Here is a 17,229-nt window from a genome sequence, read left to right on the forward strand (position 1 = left end):
TGGCCACAGAATGAATTAATTCTCGTGCTGTCCTGGTGTGCATGATATCATTGTCTCTTTATGCTTTCCCTCAGCCGGCTGGGGCCTCCAGAGAGGTCCATAGACATTCCTGCAGGTTGCTTGGGCTGCCTGTCTGCTTTGAGCAGCAGAATGACTGTGCAGGACATTTTGAGAAAGATCGATATTCCATTTTGTCCTGGCAGAGTGGCAGTTCAGAGAAGTGTCGGGACTTGCCTGTGGACACACAGTTAGTGGAATAGTCAGCATTGGAACTCACCCAGCTTCTAAAGTTAAGCTTTTGGCCTTAATTCTTAGGAAGTTTCTCTAGGTTTGTGCCAGCTGACCCAGCCTGACCTCTGGCCCTGTAAGAGAGAACCATTTGAAAAAAATGTCAAAATAAAAAAAAAAAAAAAAAAAACATGACTTGGATGTGCCTGGGGAGAGCAGATTTTTTTTTTTTTTTTTATAGACTCTTCAGTTGCTTAGGGAAAAGGGAGCAATATTGCTTGTTTCCTGTTCAGGCATGATCACATAGCCACACTTCCTGTTCTGCCCCCCTTCCTGTGGACTCTGCCTTCTCATTGTAGCGATGCCCTGGCAAGCCCAGGGTCCTGAAGCCAGGAAGAAAAAGAAAAAAACAAAAACCCCAAAAAACAAAAAACCATGGATGTCAGGGAGTTCGCCTTAGCTTCCCTGAGACATGACACCAGCTGCCCTGGGGAGTTGCCTGTGGGTCACCGGCTTCTGAGGAGGAAGAAGGTAAACACAGAGCGGCTTCCCCGCTGTGGGGAGTCCAGGCCTGGGTGGCTGCTATGGGAAGGAGCTCAACCATGTTTTGCAGCTGTGCAGCATAACACCCGGGAGCAGGACCGCTGGAGTTTAAATCCTGTGCTCCCTTCTGTTGATTCCGGGGCCTCTACTCCAGCATCCTGTCAGTGCACCGAGAATGAGGTTCTGGTGAACAGCACCTCAGGCTTGCTCAGGGCTGGCCATCTTTTCCTGGGTTCAGGGGGAGGGGGGGTGGGATGGGGGACAACAGCAGGCCACACAGGACCAGTGAACCAATAGGCCACAGAGAAGCAGAGACACCTCCCCCACCCCCGCCAAAGAGGGGCTGAGGCAGGAGATGGCTTCCACTTGCCATCCTTCTCTGCCTGGCAGGACCCCTCCCTCCAGACCTGATGGGAGCAGTCCACCCTTAAGAAGATCAGGGATGAGAGCCAGGGGGAGGCGCAGGGCCTAGAAAAAAATGCTTAGTATAGCTGATACTGGGCGGTTCAAAGGAAAAGGTCTCTGAGCTCAGAGCCAGAAGGGACTTAAGCCCCTCCTACTGCACAACACTGCTCTAGGCTCATTTTATTTGGCAATGCTCATCCCTGGAGTGACAACCCCCACCCCCTGTCTTCCACCATGCCACCGGCATCTACTCAGTGCTGCCTCAGCAGCAGGCTTGGCTCGGGATCACGGAAGACAAACAGCAAAGCCTCAGCCCTCAAGACAAGCCCCACCCCCTGGAGCCTGACAAGGGACACCTTGCCAGTGCCAGGCTCTCCGCTTCTTATGCAAACCGCTTATGGTGTGAATTCTATTATCACCCTGTCCTAAAGATAAGGAAGCCCAGTCAAGGCATGGCCTTGTAACCGGTCAAAGCTTACAACACTGAAAGCTGCACGGTTAGGATCCAAAGTTGAATCAAAGAGAGAGACACGAGAGACAAGACACATAGCTGGGTTTCAGGAGGCTTCCCGGAAGAAGGGGCTTTGGCAGTGGGGCTTGGCGGACAGGGTGGAGAGTCGAAGCTTGTCTGTCTTGGCAGAGGCTGGATGAGAGGAAAGTAAAGAGGGGAAGTAAAAGAGATTTTGCTTTTGTTTTCCTTTGAGAACTGGCTGTGTCTAGCAGCACACTGGTTTCTCGGCAGCAGTACTGTTATCAAAAGCCCATTGTATAGATGGACAAGTTGAATTCCAGAAAGCTACCATCTCTGCTCAAATGCCCACTACTGTGTATTACTGGAGCCTAGCAAGGAGAGACTAAGGACAGAGCATGGAATTGCTGTTAGGGGCTAGTGTCACCTTCCAAACTACATGTGTGCCCGAACTAGGTTTCTAAACCGGATATTGTCTTGGTACACCCTTGGTGCAAGTGGGTGGGGGAGGAGGGCCAGGACCTCCCACCTACGAAATGCATGCCCTGGTGTGCTCCACCAGGCCACGGGCCTGTGTCTGTGCTCCAGTTCCCAGGTGTTTGTGTGCAATGGTTCCTGGTTGTGGTCCTCTTGGATGAGGCTGGGACAGGTGTACCTGGATGCAGGTGCCACATTCTCAGCATAAGCCCTGCGTCTCTACCTGCAGGTCTGAGTGTTCTGTGTTATGCCCAAATCCGCGAAGTCACCCAAAAGCCAACAAGGAGACTGAGTCCCATATGTAAAAGCAAAGAGCCTTTATTATTATGCAAGTTTGCAAACTCGGTCTCTCTGCATGTCCAACATATTGGAATAAACCAAGAGCCCCGAGCTCAGTTAGAGTTGGGTTTTTATAGTAGCAAAGGTGGGGGTGAGGCGCTTCTGAGGTTCAGGGCCCCTGATTGGCTGACATTTGTATGGGGGGTGTCCTGGTGAGTGTGTGCTGGCAGGTGATCCTATCTACAGCGGTTGGAACATTAGGCATGGTTTGTTTTGGGGTGGTGCTCAGGTAATCTTAGTTTATGGTCCTTCCTGCAACCAGGTATTGCTTCAGTGTAAACTACTGAGGCTCAGGCCTCTATTAAACTTATCAATGACCGAATTCTACTCTGGCAGCTGATAGTGGTTGGAAGAAAAGAACTTCCTTTGGGTGGTCTGTTCATATTTAGCTAATCATGGCTGATTCCTACACTCTGCAGGCTGATGCTTTGGTCTAGAACTGTTCATGGTTGTGTATCTGTGTGGCCATCACCCGTCTCTGACCCAGATGAAGAGTCAGCTGTGCTGGTGAAGAGCCTACTCCTTCAGTGGGAACCAATTAGGGCTCCAGGCAGCACCAGGGACAGCTCTGTGCGAGACACACATACACACACACACACACACACACCCACCCACACACACACACACACACACCGTGACACTGATAGGAACCCGACTGACTAGTCTAGGCATTCAGGGGAAGAATGATAACATGAAAGCACTTAGAACATGGTCTGGCAGTAGGTGCTGGAGGACTGTCAACCTCTGCAGGGAACTTAGCTTTGCTTTTTGCTCCTCTGGTAGCCACATCCAGTGGTGGTGGGGCAGAGATCCTCAGGCAACCCTGCAGGAAGGCAACCACATGGAGGGACCTCAGGGCAGAAACTCTGCCTGCAGCACCCTCTTCCCCAACCTGCGTCTTTTCCTGCCTGAATTCCCTCTGGACTGCCTGCCCATTAAGGGGGCACCCTAAGATGACTCTTTCTTTTCCATTCCCAGGACTGGTCCTGGTCGCTCGTCGTGGCCGCTCTCGTGGGAGCCTTCGGATCATCCTTCCTCTACGGGTACAACCTCTCCGTGGTGAACGCGCCCACCCCGGTGAGTGCCCGTGCAATCTGCCCTCCAGAGGGCGCTGCGCCCACATAGAGACCTTCAGGTCACAAGCCCAGCGTTATGCCATTTGTAACGCAGGAAATGGGTTGAGTGCTTAGTTGATGGGAAGGGTGACCAGTAAAAACAGGGTGACAGTAGAAGAGGGTGTGTTGGGGGGTGAGGTGCGGAGTCAGTTCCTCGTCTCTGCACTGAGATATCTTAGGGCACTTGGGCACAGTGGGAGCTGTGGAGGTCCAAAGGGCTTGTGGGCTCTAATATCAGTGCAGAGAGTTAAGGAGCCGGGAGCTTAACGTTTTGACTTGCCTTTTTAAATTTAATTTTTAACCACACTCAGAGCCACCTGTTATGACTCATCCCTGGCTCCTGTCTGAGTCTGAGTCTGAGATCAATTCCGGGAGCTCTGCCCCGGTGGTAGCAAAAGGTCTTCCAGAGGCCAGGCTTTCGTCTGCCGGTTCCTGGCAAGTAGAAGTGGCAAGAGGAGGGGCAGAGGCTGATGCTGAGCCCAGGCTTGCAGAGGGAAGGTGGGGCTGAGAGGCTACAGATTCAGAGAAACCTGGGGAAAAGCTCTGAGCTTCGGGTGGTTGGAGCACTGGGCACATTGGGGGCAGCCTGACACAGATAGAAAACTTTGAGTGCTAATATTCTCCTGTGTCAAATGCAGAGGAACCAAGGCTGGTGGGTCTTCAAGATGGTACAGGTGCCATAGATTGCAGGCTCCATCTGTGCCAGGGCAGATCTGGGTTGTAAACACTATGTTAATGCTCACATTTGGGGTGCTAGCTAAGTTATTGCAAGAATGGGTTCTGATGCTAAAGGCCACTGGGGAAAATGATGTCAGGTGGCTCCTCCAGGTGTCTGCAGCTGCCTGCATCTTTGACTTTGTCATTTCAAGATCAGAATCTGACCAGAGGCAGAGATGGGCAGAGATGGGTGAACAAAGCACACAGGGCCTGGCTGTCAGGAGATGGTGGCATGCTGGTAATAGTGGAGGCGTGACTTGCCAGGCACCAAGGGGAATGAGCAGATGAGATGGGAAGAGGGGTAGAAAGTTGAGGAGGCAAGGGTTGGGGCTCAGTGGTAGAGCACTTGCCTAACACAGGTGAGGCCCTACAGTCAATCCCTGGTACCGAGAAAACAAACGGTAAGATGGAAGAAACCCCAAAGACTGAAAGCATTCTAAAAGAGAAAAGAAAGAAAGGAAAAGAAATAGAACTCAGATCTGCAGTCCAGGAGCATGACCTTGGTCTCTGAGCACTAGGGAGCCACAGCAGGTTCATGAGGGGAGACCCAAGGAATTAAGACTTCAACATGAGAATTTGGTAGTGGAGGGACTGATTCCTTGATGTTACCATCATCCCTTGGCAATAAAACAGCAGCTCACCCAAGGTCAGCTAGGAGAAGGCAGGTCTGTCTGAATCCAACCCATGACCTTTAGAAACCCTGTCATTAGCCACCAGTGCCAGGTTCTTAAAGCATAGGGACACTTGGCATGGCCAGCTGAGGGACAGCGTGAGCACAGAGACAGTGAGAGTGTCCATAACAGGAGAGTGGTCATTCTCTGGGGGACAAACTGAGGATTCTACAGCCTGGGACTCACATATATGGTGCCCTTGCTCTTCCCTTCCTCGAGGTGCCTGCTGGAAGGATCAGCACATGTAAAAACATGATATGAACTCTGACTTTGTTATTAGACAGAGAAGCACCCCCAAATTTCTCTCAGGAAGCCTCTTGGTTTATATCACCCATTTTTCTGTTTTGTCTAAAGTCCTGACGTTCTGTAGTTTTAAAAATACCTCATGACACTTTGTGGGGCATTTACCTTGGCATCATTGTGTGGTCAGATGCCAGGGTAAAAAGATAAACAGGACTCACGGCCAGATCTTGGAGGTTCCCTGACACTGGCAGCAATAGACACCCAAAGCATTTCTTGGCAAAAAAAAGCTGCCTTACTGGATCCATGAGCTTAGGACTGTGGAAGGATCGAGTCTACTTAGGGAGTTCTGAGGAGGCTAGAGTCACTGCTGGGGTGTGATTAAGGAGGTATAGGTATGGTTAAGGAAGTGGAGCAGAGACTGGACCATCTGAGAAGGCCTCCAGCGGTCAGGCTGTGTGTCCCAAGAGGGGAGCCGGACTGAGGGCCATTCAGAAGGCTCTTCCCAATCAGACCTCCCTGGAACTGGAGCCAGCAGTCTTGCAGAGGGAATCCCAGCTCTTCCGTGGAGTGGTTTCAGTGGGAGCATGATGAAACCTCACCTGAGCTAGCTGAGAGGTGGAAAGATATTGGAGAGACCCTGCTCAGTACCTTGGGAGGGAAAAGGCAGTTCAGGGAGGAACAACTCACACGAAGGCAGAGATGTCCGGAGAGGGTGGCAGAGGTTGCCACCAAGGGGAGCCGAGAGAGAAAAGTTGCAGCTGTGGACAATGGCTCAAACACAGTGGCTCTGCCTCCTGAGGTCAGGTCACCAGCTTCAGTGATGGGACACTTGAGGTCCAGGTGGCAAGGCCCAGAAGGAATCCATGCTTCAGCTACTTACTAAGAGGGAGGCAGTGTGTTGCTGCTTGACCAGTCCACATAGCAACGGGCCCTGGACCTGACTGTCGCCCAGGCCTGACTTTAAGAAGTTCTTTTATTTCTGATACAATTACACACACACACACACACACACACACACACACACACACACACACATACCACTTAGGCTCTGGTTGATCTAGCCAGGGTTCACAGTCACATATTCTGTCTTCCTGACCATTCTGCCAGGGGTCTCAGCTAACCCCATGTGATAGCGGCCAGTGGAGGCCAGTATGTCTGGCTTCCTGGAGGAATCATTGTCCTAAGATATCCCTCTATGCCATTACTCTAACTGAACCCATTCAACCTGCTTTCAGGGACTGCCAGACTCTGACTGTCCTGTCCCAGAGCTCCTTTGGCGAGGGCACACCCATGTGACTTCAAGTGTCCACAGAGGGTCTGTGGTCACTTCAAGCCAGTAGATGTGAGCAGAGCAGGTATGTAAGAGCCACTTGAGGCTCTACCCTCGAAGAACCCCACAGGCCCAGTAGAGCTGTCTGACACACGTTAGACCTTACGCAAGCTTGCAGGAAGTTGTCACTGTCTTTAGCCACTGAACCTGCTGAGGCAGGGGGAGGCTCTAATGAGGTAGGGATTGATGGCCCTAATGGCTGCCAGCCCCTTCTCCTCAGGCCTCTCTGTAGCCTACCTAGCTCATAGGGCCATCTAATGAGCTTCTCTGTTTCCAACCGGATCCCAGCAGTTTCTCCTCCACACAAATCTCCATGACCGCACGGCTGGGGAATCCGGCCCCTAGTTAGCGTTCTCAACACAGGGAGCTTTCTCCTCCCCTCTTTCATCTATTTGACCCTCAGACACTACACACACCGGAACCACATGGCCTTTGCGCTTTATAGATAGCTGGAGCTTTCTCTCCGATTACCAACTCCCTCTTCTTAAATCTGCCTTCCTCAGCGACACTTTCCCTGGCCTGCCCATGTGGAACAGGCACCTCTCCACGCCTCTCGAGTCCTTCCCTCAAATTATTTCCCCTTGTAGTACCGGTCGTATCTGACACCGCCAGAGAGGGTAGGTGTTTGCTTCTTGTCTGTCTTCCTATTTTAGAATTTAAGCTTTGTGAAGACGCAGGTCTGAGAGCTGTCTCCTCCCATTTTATAATCCTCTGTAGTTCTGGGATTAAAGGTGTGCACCACCACAGCCTGGTTTCTATGGCAAGCTAGTGTGGCTACTGGGATTAAAGGTGCATGTTACTGCTGCCTGGTCTGTAAGGCTGGCCAGTGTGGATGGTTTACTTTTCTAATCCTCAGGTGAGCTTTATTTATTAAGATACCAATGAAATGCCGCTACACGCGGGCTCTCTGATCTCATTGCTTCTGCGGTGCCACCATCTAAAGCAAGACCCACTGCAAAGTGAACGTTTGCCGCAAATGTGCTCCCAACAGATGGAAAGAGAAACGGAAGGTTTCTAAAGGATTTTCTTTTGTTTTGTTTTAATTTTTGCTTTTATTTTTGCAAGGTATTTTTTCGGTGGTTGTGAGACAAGTTTCCTGAGCCTCTCTCCCCCAACCAAATTGCTCTCAACAGTGTGAGTCTGACCTGTGTAAGAATTCAGGTACTGTCCTTATTACGTTCACAGATGACAGACACAGACCTAATCATCTAGTGACCTATCTTTCTGCTCTCTTACAATGACCCGCTACAGGGTCAACAAACATTTATTTGTAAAGGTCGAGACCACATATTTGACTTAGCAAGGCCATGTGGCTCTTTTTCTGCAATTCTTCAACTTTGCCTTTAGGGTGAGAAAACAGCCAGATAAAATAGAAGTGAATAAGTAAAACTGTGTGCCAATGAAACTATTTACCAAAGCAAATATTGGGCTAGAAATCATTGCCTAACCCTGGTGTTTAGGGTTCTAAGAGAGTGGAAGTGCCAGCGGACTCCTGAGGACTTAGTTTCTGGCAGAAGGCTAGCTGGCTGAACAGGTCACACGTGGTCAGATTATGTAGTGTCCAGCACAGACTGGAATCTTTTTTCGTTTTTGCTTGTTTTGTTTGTTTTTGTCTTGTTTTTTTTTCAAGACAAGGTTTCTCTATGTAACTTTGGCTGTCCTGGAACTCGCTCTGTAGACCAGGTTGGCCTTGAACTCAGAGATCTGCCTGCCTCTGCCTCCCAAGCACTGGGATTAAAGGTGTGCATCACCATGGACTGGCTTGTACTGAAGTCTTCCTGTGATGTTTCTTTCCCAGAATTTCGCTTTATTGCCAGATTATTAGTGATTGCCCAGGCCTGTTGGCTTGTTCCCAGTAACCATCTCTATCATCATCTGTCTTTCTGTCTATCATCATCCAGCGACCTATCTACATGTATGCCAGAAGCATTTGGAGGCCCTTGCAGAAGGCCTCGGAATCCGAGACTAATTTACATGCTAACCAGCCATCTTTGAACATGGCCTAGACTCTCAAGCCGTCATGCAGACAGGCTAGAGATGCCGATGCGGCACATGGCAAATGCCCTCAGATTCATACTGTTTAAGCTTTGCCCTTAAGGAGAATGGAGCTCTTCAGGACACTGGGTTTGTTAGTACTGCTAGAAGAATCTGTGCTGACCAGAGCTGCAAAGGAAGATGGCTTGGTTCATATGGTCTCCGCATGCCTGCACTCAAGAGGCTAAGGAAGGCTGGGATGGAGACATTGCAGCTGGAGTAAGCTGTCTGAACTCCACATGCAACTCTCTGGTAGCTGGGATGAATTTCTGTCATTGGGTAGGCAGGGCTGTTTGCAGGCTTGGGCAGAGTGGTGATGTCAGCAGGACCCCTGCCCCTCTTGTCCTACCCTAGACTGAAGAAGAGCAGAACCAGGCAGAATGACCTATGGGTAGCCCCCAAGAAGAGCCTCCAGGAAGGACTGCGGTCTAGTCAAATAAGAGGGCAAGCAGAGATGCTCAGTTAGCTATGGACGTTGTTTCTGGGAGACAAGATCGCACTGTGCCAGAAACAGCCGGCAGGCTGATAGAATGGGCCTCTCTGAACCAAGACTCTCCTCCCCTTTGCTCCCCTTTCCATCCTCTCCCTTGCTTTCACCTGGTCTTGTTTGGCAGTTGTAAAAGCAACAGACTTAGGAAAAGAGCCAGAGATTTAACAACAGAACCCCTGGCGTAAATCACCTCCATGAGCCAGACCATGTCTCTTGTTTGTCTAGAGACTACGCCAGGATAACAACCCTATGGTAGTAAAGAAGGGGAGAGGGAGCAGCCGCCCCAGGCAGCCTGCTCCATCATCCAGAGGCCCCAGGAAGGCTTCATGTGGCCCTGTGTTTTGACACGCTAGTGCTGAGGCCGTTTCTAGTGGTTCACCCCACCACCTCTCCCAGTGTGTTGTTGATATAATGCACATCCTTCCATGCACTGGGAAGTCTCCCTCGTGGGGTTTTTCACACCTCACTGCACATCTCTAAAATCAGGGCTGTCACTTCCGATTTGTCTCTAAGGTGTTGCTATGTTATTTAAATTGGGAGCCCTGAGTCTCCACTGGGTGTGGTTTGTTTTTGATCAGAACTGGGAGGGTTGCTGACTGGCAGAGGGGGGCTTCTTGGGTGTTTTAGGAGGTGGAATTTCCCCCACACTCTGCCCCCTGGAGTCTCAGCTTCCTAGAGCTGGGAAGCCTTTATCTCTGATTTAGCTTCTTGTCATTAGACTCCTGGGGTGGGGGTGGGGGACACCTTTGTTGTCCCAGTCAGGCAAAGAGCACAGTGTCATCGTTGCTTGAGGGAGCCCTTGCTCAGCAGAATGGGGACTAGTGACTACCACCATCAGAGAGGTAGGACAGCTGACCCAGGCAGATGGAAGGAGGGGAAACTGGAGAAAGAGACACTGCTGGGGTGAAGAAACTCAGACCAATCTAGAAATAGTACTTCTGCTTACAGGGAATGCCACTGAGATGTGGTGAGCACCTACTGTGTGCCACTTTGGTGTGGGGTGCCAGGTGACATAAGGTGCCCTCCCTGGGATAGTGTGCATATATAGCCAGGAGCCCTGGTAAGGGCATCTCTATCCATCTCCTCTTTCTGCCGGCGTTTGCTGATGCTGAGACTTTACAAGCCCTTCAGGTACGTCTGGCAAACTTAGGCAACACGTGAGTCCTCTGAACCACCCACAGAATATTCTATTTCTGTATATATTTATGGCACCCCTGAGAGTCACTGCAGATGAACGCTTGCCAAAGTCTTCATGAATCTAATAGCATTAATATCACAAACCGGACAAGGTTTTTTGATATTAATGCAAGGTAATTTGCCTTCCATTGCCTGGCATTTCCTGCTGTCCTTTGGAGGAAGGGAATTGCAGAGGTCAATTTATTGCCAAAGCGTGGCCCTTGGGTTTTTAGGCTGGGAGGTAATGGTGAATTATTTATAGATTCTTGGGCCCAGGAAGCAAATGTGTCTAGACCTAATTTTATAGACACAGAAATATAATGATATTGATTCCTCCACCAGCAGCTGCTCCTCTACCTGGATTCTGCTGTGGGACTCTCAAGACCCGGAACTAGGCTTTTTATTTTCTTCCTGTGAGTTCTCACAGTAAATCCCTGAAAGGGGGGGGGGGTCAATGACATTAGTGGCAGGACCTACGGTTCAGAGAGGTCAAGCAACTCATTCAGTCAACCAGCAGGCAAGTGGCAAAGATTCGAATGGGACAAAACAGATGCCAAGGCCCCTGGCCTCAACAACACTGTCCAGAGACACCGCAAAGGTCACAAAAGGACTCAAAGGAGGGAGCAAGCCTTGGAGTCAAGATGGGCAGCTCTGCCTTTGGCCTCTTTCCCTTCACCCAGGCTGCCTCTTAGGCATGGCTTTGCGGTTTAGACTTGATGCGGCGAAGATTGGAAATAACCAAAAATAGTCCTTTTATAATTATTCAAGTTTAATACAAAGGGAGATAAGGGAACTTACAGAACCAAGGGTCCAGCGGAGTGAGCGCGGGGCAAAACGAACGGGCCGCCTCCCGGCTCCCCAATCCTATTTAAGGGGCATGGCTACCCCGCTGGAGCAGCCACGCCCCTGAACGCAGGGATTGGGCCAGCTGCCCCAACATCTCCCCTTTTTTGTCTAAATAAGACAGATTCAGAAACCAAATACAACTATATACAATGGGAACTGATCATATAAAATTACAAAAAGTAAACAATATCAGGCGAGAAGTATATAACGAAGAATTTTTCTAATCACTCTACTTTGAGAAGTCTAAATAATCTAGAAGGTAGCTACCATTATCTAATCTTCAACCCCATCAAAGATCTGAGAAGGAGAGTAAAATTACCAAAGCAACCAGGAAGCACAAACGAGAAACTTCCAAAATGTGCAACAGAAGACAGAGACAATTGACTACCTGGGCAACCACACGAAGTCTTGATAGCAATGTTGAGGCAACCAACTTTGGCTGAGGCCTGAAAAAACCTGACATACCATTATACAATGGCAAGGAACCTTTAGTAGAACTATCCTATCCTGTCTTGGCAAGATAAGACAATTCTGTTTTATCCACTTATGGATATTTTGTACTTTAGTCAGTAATGGAGGTATGGGCTTTTCTTTGCCCCAAGGCCAGTTCTGCCAAGTAGAAGACAAACTCCCAGTGGAGTGTCTTTGGTGCTCAACGTTCTCTCGGGAGTAGAGCATTGTTGCCAGGAGTGATTGTGTCTCAAAAATACAAAACTGTAGGTTAGATTAAAGGCCATGTTCTACAGTTCTTCAAAGAGGTTGAAGATTATGCTATCTATACTAAATACAACCTCTATGTGTCTAAAAAACCTGATTGTCCTAAATATAAATATGACCAACATATAATTCTCAACACTTATGTAACTGTATGACTAATAGAATAGACGACTGTGCAAAAAATGAAGACAATGATTTCCAAATGTAAACAGGGTCCTTACATAAATAATATCTGAGGTAGAAATGTACAGTGCAATATGGTAAACAATGTCATTACATAAATAATATCAGAGGTAGAGATGTACATTGCAATATAGTAAACAATGTCAATATAACAATTGTTTCAAACAGAGGTGGTATCATACTCTCATATAATGTTCAATATATCAATATACAAGAATCAACACTCATATAGTTTTTTTTTTTTAAAAAAAAGAAAAACAATAACTCACAAAAATCAATTATTCCTTCAGATCACCAGTTAATCCCCCCCCCCCCCCCCCCTTTTTTTTTTTTTTTTTTAATACATATAGATATACACATAAATGGGGGCCAATCTGTAGTGTGAAGCGGCGGGCTGCGTTCCCGCCGCCCAGTTCCCAGCAACCGGCTAGCTTTACCCCGAAATAATTACACGGAAACTGTATTCTTTTAAACACTGCCTGGCCCATAGTTTCAGCCTCTTATTGGCTAATTCTCACATCTTCCTTTAACCCATATTTACTAATCTGGGTAGCACCACGACGTGTGGCTTACCAGGAGAGATCTTAACCTGCGTCCATCTCGGAGAGGAGCAGCATGGAGACTCCTATGGCGAATGCCTGAAGCGTCTCCCCCACTCTACTTCCTTGTTCCCACAATTCTGTTCTGTCTACTCCACCTACCTAATTTTCTCTTAAAGGGCCAAGGCAGTTTTCTTTATTAATAATGAAAGTAACACATAAACACTCCTCCATCATTTCCCCTTTTTCTGTTTAAACAAAAAAGAAAGGCTTTAACTTTAACATAGTAAAATTACATGCAACAAAACAGTTATCAAGCAAGTATTACAGTTACAATATTTAAATCTATTTTATCTTTTATCATAACTAAGGAAAGCTATAACTATCTATTTATTCTTCAACTCCATCAAAGACTCCAGAAGGATACAATGCTACCTAAGTAAATAAGAAATAAGTAACTTATAAAACTCTAGAAATGACAGAGACAACTCGCTGCCTGGACAGTCATCCAAAGTTCCTCTGTACCGTTGAGGCATCCATCTTCAGCCTTCAGGCCCATAGTGTCCAACAGACTTTTTCATGAAGCAGGAAATTCCAAAGACAGTTCAGTCACTTTCTGCTGTGTCCTGCAGAACGTCTCGCAGACTCTTTCATGAATCAGGAACCCCAAAAGGCCATCTCACCTTTAGGCAAGTTCAGCAGTCCTCTTTCTGTGGATTCCTTGTGTCCAGTTTATGCAACAGTCCAGGCAAGAGCAGTTTCTTGCCCAAATGGCTAACAAACTCCATAAGTAGCCTCTTCAATGCCCATCTTCCTCTCGAAGTAGATTGGTGCTGCCAGGAGCAGACGTGTCTCATTGTCATGAAAAACCCTAAGTTATTAAAACATTAAATGCCATATTCTGCAGTCTTTGAAAGATATGAAGAATGTCTATCTAACTGAAATATATCTCTACATATCTAGAAAATCTAATAACATGACTACAAGCTTAACTATTATCAATGATTATCCATTAACAACCTATATTTCCTAATTATACATTACAGTTTTTAAAATGAACTACAATCACAATAGCTTAATCAAGATCAGAAATACATATACATATAACAAAATTGACCTTAAAATCCATACCAATGCAAATTATTCATATCTATATCATATCCCCCTTTAAATGTAAAAGAACATTTATAAACAATATTTGGGAAAATGGGCGCAGTTTTTTCTCTCCAAACTGCTTCCTGCTGAATGGGGGCGTTGTTATTTAGGTCTTTCATGGTATAACCTGTCTGCTAGGTTCATCCCAGTCGGCAGTTGAGCGAAGTAATTTTTTGAGGGTGTTCACAGCAAGCTTTCAGGAGGGCGTGGTCTATCATACCATATTGGGATAGAAGCAATCCACAGAGTCTCGTCCTCTGTGAAAACAAAAGAAGAAACTCTTTTCCAAAGCATCATGTTCTTAGATCCAAATCCTGAAGTCATACCGTTAAGATGTCCATTCTGATCTAGCCTGGCAGCCCATATAATGAAATGTCTCTCTGTACTTAGCTCCTTTACAGTCAAAAAAATCAAAGAAAACACAACAAAATACATAATCCAGACTCTCTGTGAATTTTTCATTTTTACGTGGCTTATTTTCACTCTATCACTTTACTTTATTCTGTCTCTTTAAAGACTTTACCCCTTTTTTAAGGCATTAACTTTATTCTCTATATATTTATTTTTTTCTCTCTCTCAAGCCTACGTACAGTCATCCAACATTGTGACCCATATGGGGGTCTTCTGTGTCTGAATCTGTCCTATTGTGAATCTGTAATTTTTTACTATCCAGGAGCATTTCTTAAAATGTTAACCACTTCTTAAAAACTTAAGTTGCGCCAGGTAGGGGTAATACGGTACTGCCTGTTTACAGCCAAGTCTAAACCTTAACTGCGCTGTTATCATGGTAATTACGATAGTTCCTGCCTGAGGTCAGCACAATTCAGCGTGGCGGAGCAGAGCCGGAGCCACTCCTGCCTCAGAGCATGGTCTCAGAGAACCTTCTTTCCGATCCCCAGCGGGCACACAAACATCCAGTCCATAAAAGCCACTGAAATGCTTTATAGCCAGAGTTTGCACTGGCGGCACAGCGCAGGAAGCTTTTTTTTTTTTTTTTTTTGTGCCGCTATTGCGGAAACAGGAGATCTCTCTACAGCATGTCCAGGCAAACAGCAAAAAGCCGTGTTAAACTCTCTCTCTCCTTTATTTAAAGCTTTTTCAGGTTAAAAACCTGAGTGGATTTAGTCACCACGTTGGAGCGCCAACGTGGTGACCAAATCCACGTAAAAACCTGAAAAAGCTTTAAATAAAGGAGAGAGAGAGTTTAACACGGCTTTTTGCTGTTTGCCTGGACATGCTGTAGAGAGATCTCCTGTTTCCGCAATAGCGGCACAAAAAAAAAAAAAAAAAAAAAGCTGAGTCATTTTAAAATGCAGCTTCCTGCGCTGTGCCGCCAGTGCAAACTCTGGCTATAAAGCATTTCAGTGGCTTTTATGGACTGGATGTTTGTGTGCCCGCTGGGGATCGGAAAGAAGGTTCTCTGAGACCATGCTCTGAGGCAGGAGTGGCTCCGGCTCTGCTCCGCCACGCTGAATTGTGCTGACCTCAGGCAGGAACTATCGTAATTACCATGATAACAGTGCAGTTAAGGTTTGGACTTGGCTGTAAACAGGCGGTACCGTATTACCCCTACCTGGCGCAACTTAAGTTTTTAAGAAGTGGTTAACCTTTTAAGAAATGCTCCTGGATAGTAAAAAATTACAGATTCACAATAGAAAAGATTCAGACATAGAAGGCCTTTAAATGGCTCACGTAGGTTTAAAAGAGAGAAAAAGAAAATATAGAGAATAAAGTTAATGCCTTAAAAAAAAAGTTTAAAGTCTTTAAAGAGACAGAATATAGATAGTTATAGATTAAAAGAAGTAAAGTGAGAGTAAAAATAAGCCACGTAAAAATGGAAAATTCACAGAGAGTCTGGATTATGTATTTTCTTGTGTTTTCTTTGATTTTTTTGACTGTAAAGGAGCTAAGTACAGAGAGACATTTCATTATATGGGCTGCCAGGCTAGACCAGAATGGACATCTTAACGGTATGACTTCAGGATTTGGATCTAAGAACATGATGCTTTGGAAAAGAGTTTCTTCTTTTGTTTTCACAGAGGACGAGACTCTGTGGATTGCTTCTATCCCAATATGGTATGATAGACCACGCCCTCCTGAAAGGTTGCTGTGAACATCTTCAAAAAATTACTTCACTCAACTGCCAACTGAGAGGAACCTAGCACACAGGTTACACCATAAAAGACCTAAATAACAGCGCCCCCATTCAGCAGGAAGCAGTTTGGAGAGAAAAAACTGCGCCCATTTTCCCAAATATTGCTTATAAATGTTCTTTTACATTTAAAGGGGGAGAGGATATAGATATGAATTTGCATTGGTATAGATTTTAAGGTCAATTTTGTTATATGTATATGTATTTCTGATCTTGATTAAGCTATTGTGATTGTAGTTCATTTTAAAAACTGTAATGTATAATTAGGAAATATAGGTTGTTAATGGATAATCATTGATAATAGTTAAGCTTGTAGTCATGTTATTAGATTTTCTAGATATGTAGAGATATATTTCAGTTAGATAGACATTCTTCATATCTTTCAAAGACTGCAGAATATGGCATTTAATGTTTTAATAACTTAGGGTTTTTCATGACAATGAGACACGTCTGCTCCTGGCAGCACCAATCTACTTCAAGAGGAAGATGGGCATCGAAGAGGCTACTTATGGAGTTTGTTAGCCATTTGGGCAAGAAACTGCTCTTGGCTGGACTGTTCCATAAACTGGACACAAAGAACCCGCAGAAAGAGGACTGCTGAACTTGCCTAAAGGTGAGATGGTCTTTCGGGGTTCCTGATTCATGAAAGAGTCTGTGAGACGTTCTGCAGGACACAGCAGAAAGTGACTGAACTGTCTTTGGAATTTCCTGCTTCATGAAAAAGTCTGCTGGACACTATGGGCCTGTAGGCTGAAGATGGATGCCCCAACCGTACAGAGGAACTTTGGGTGACTGTCTAGGCAGCGAGTTGTCTCTGTCATTTCTAGAGTTTTATAAGTTACTTATTTCTTGTTTACTTAGGTAATATTATATCCTTTTGGAGTCTTTGATGGAGTTGAAGAATAGATAGATAGTTATAGTTTTCCTTAGTTATGATAAAATATAAAGTAGATATAAATATTATAACTAATTCTTACTTGATAACTGTTTTGTTATATGTAATTTTACTATGTTAAAGTTAAAGCCTTTCTTTTATTGTTTAAACAGAAAAAGGGGAAATGATGTGGGAGAGTCTTCTGTTTGAGTTGATTTCATTGGCTAATAAAGAAACTGCCTGGCCCATTTGATAGACCGCCCCTTAGGTGGGTGGAGTAGACAGAACAGGAAGAGGAAGTGAGGTAGAAGGATCAGTCAGATGCCACACTTCTCCTAAGTTAGTCAGACCACCGTGCCTCTCCTGAGAGAGAGGCCAGACGCGATGAAGCTCCAGCCCAAGATGGACGTACGCTAGAATCTACCTGGTAAGGCACCACTTTGTGGTGCTATACAGATTATTAGATATGGGTTAGTCAAGATGTGAGTAAGAGGCTGGAAATAATGGGCCAGGCAGTATTTAAAAG

General features: G+C 46.2%; 1 protein-coding gene across 1 annotated transcript in view; it reads left to right on the plus strand.

Annotated features, from left to right (window-relative positions):
• The first annotated feature begins 590 nt into the window (after positions 1-590).
• The window catches only part of Slc2a9 (solute carrier family 2 member 9), a 138,669-nt gene continuing 122,030 nt past the window's right edge, over positions 591-17,229 (plus strand). Inside the window, exons 1-2 of the mRNA XM_038344433.1 lie at positions 591-759; positions 3,440-3,538. Of these exons, the coding sequence (XP_038200361.1) occupies positions 664-759; positions 3,440-3,538 (195 nt within the window). The 5' untranslated portion in view covers positions 591-663. The remainder of the gene's footprint in view (positions 760-3,439; positions 3,539-17,229) is intronic.

Source organism: Arvicola amphibius, chromosome 1 (assembly GCF_903992535.2).
Source record: "Arvicola amphibius chromosome 1, mArvAmp1.2, whole genome shotgun sequence".
In the NCBI taxonomy this organism is placed as follows: Eukaryota; Metazoa; Chordata; class Mammalia; order Rodentia; family Cricetidae; genus Arvicola; species Arvicola amphibius.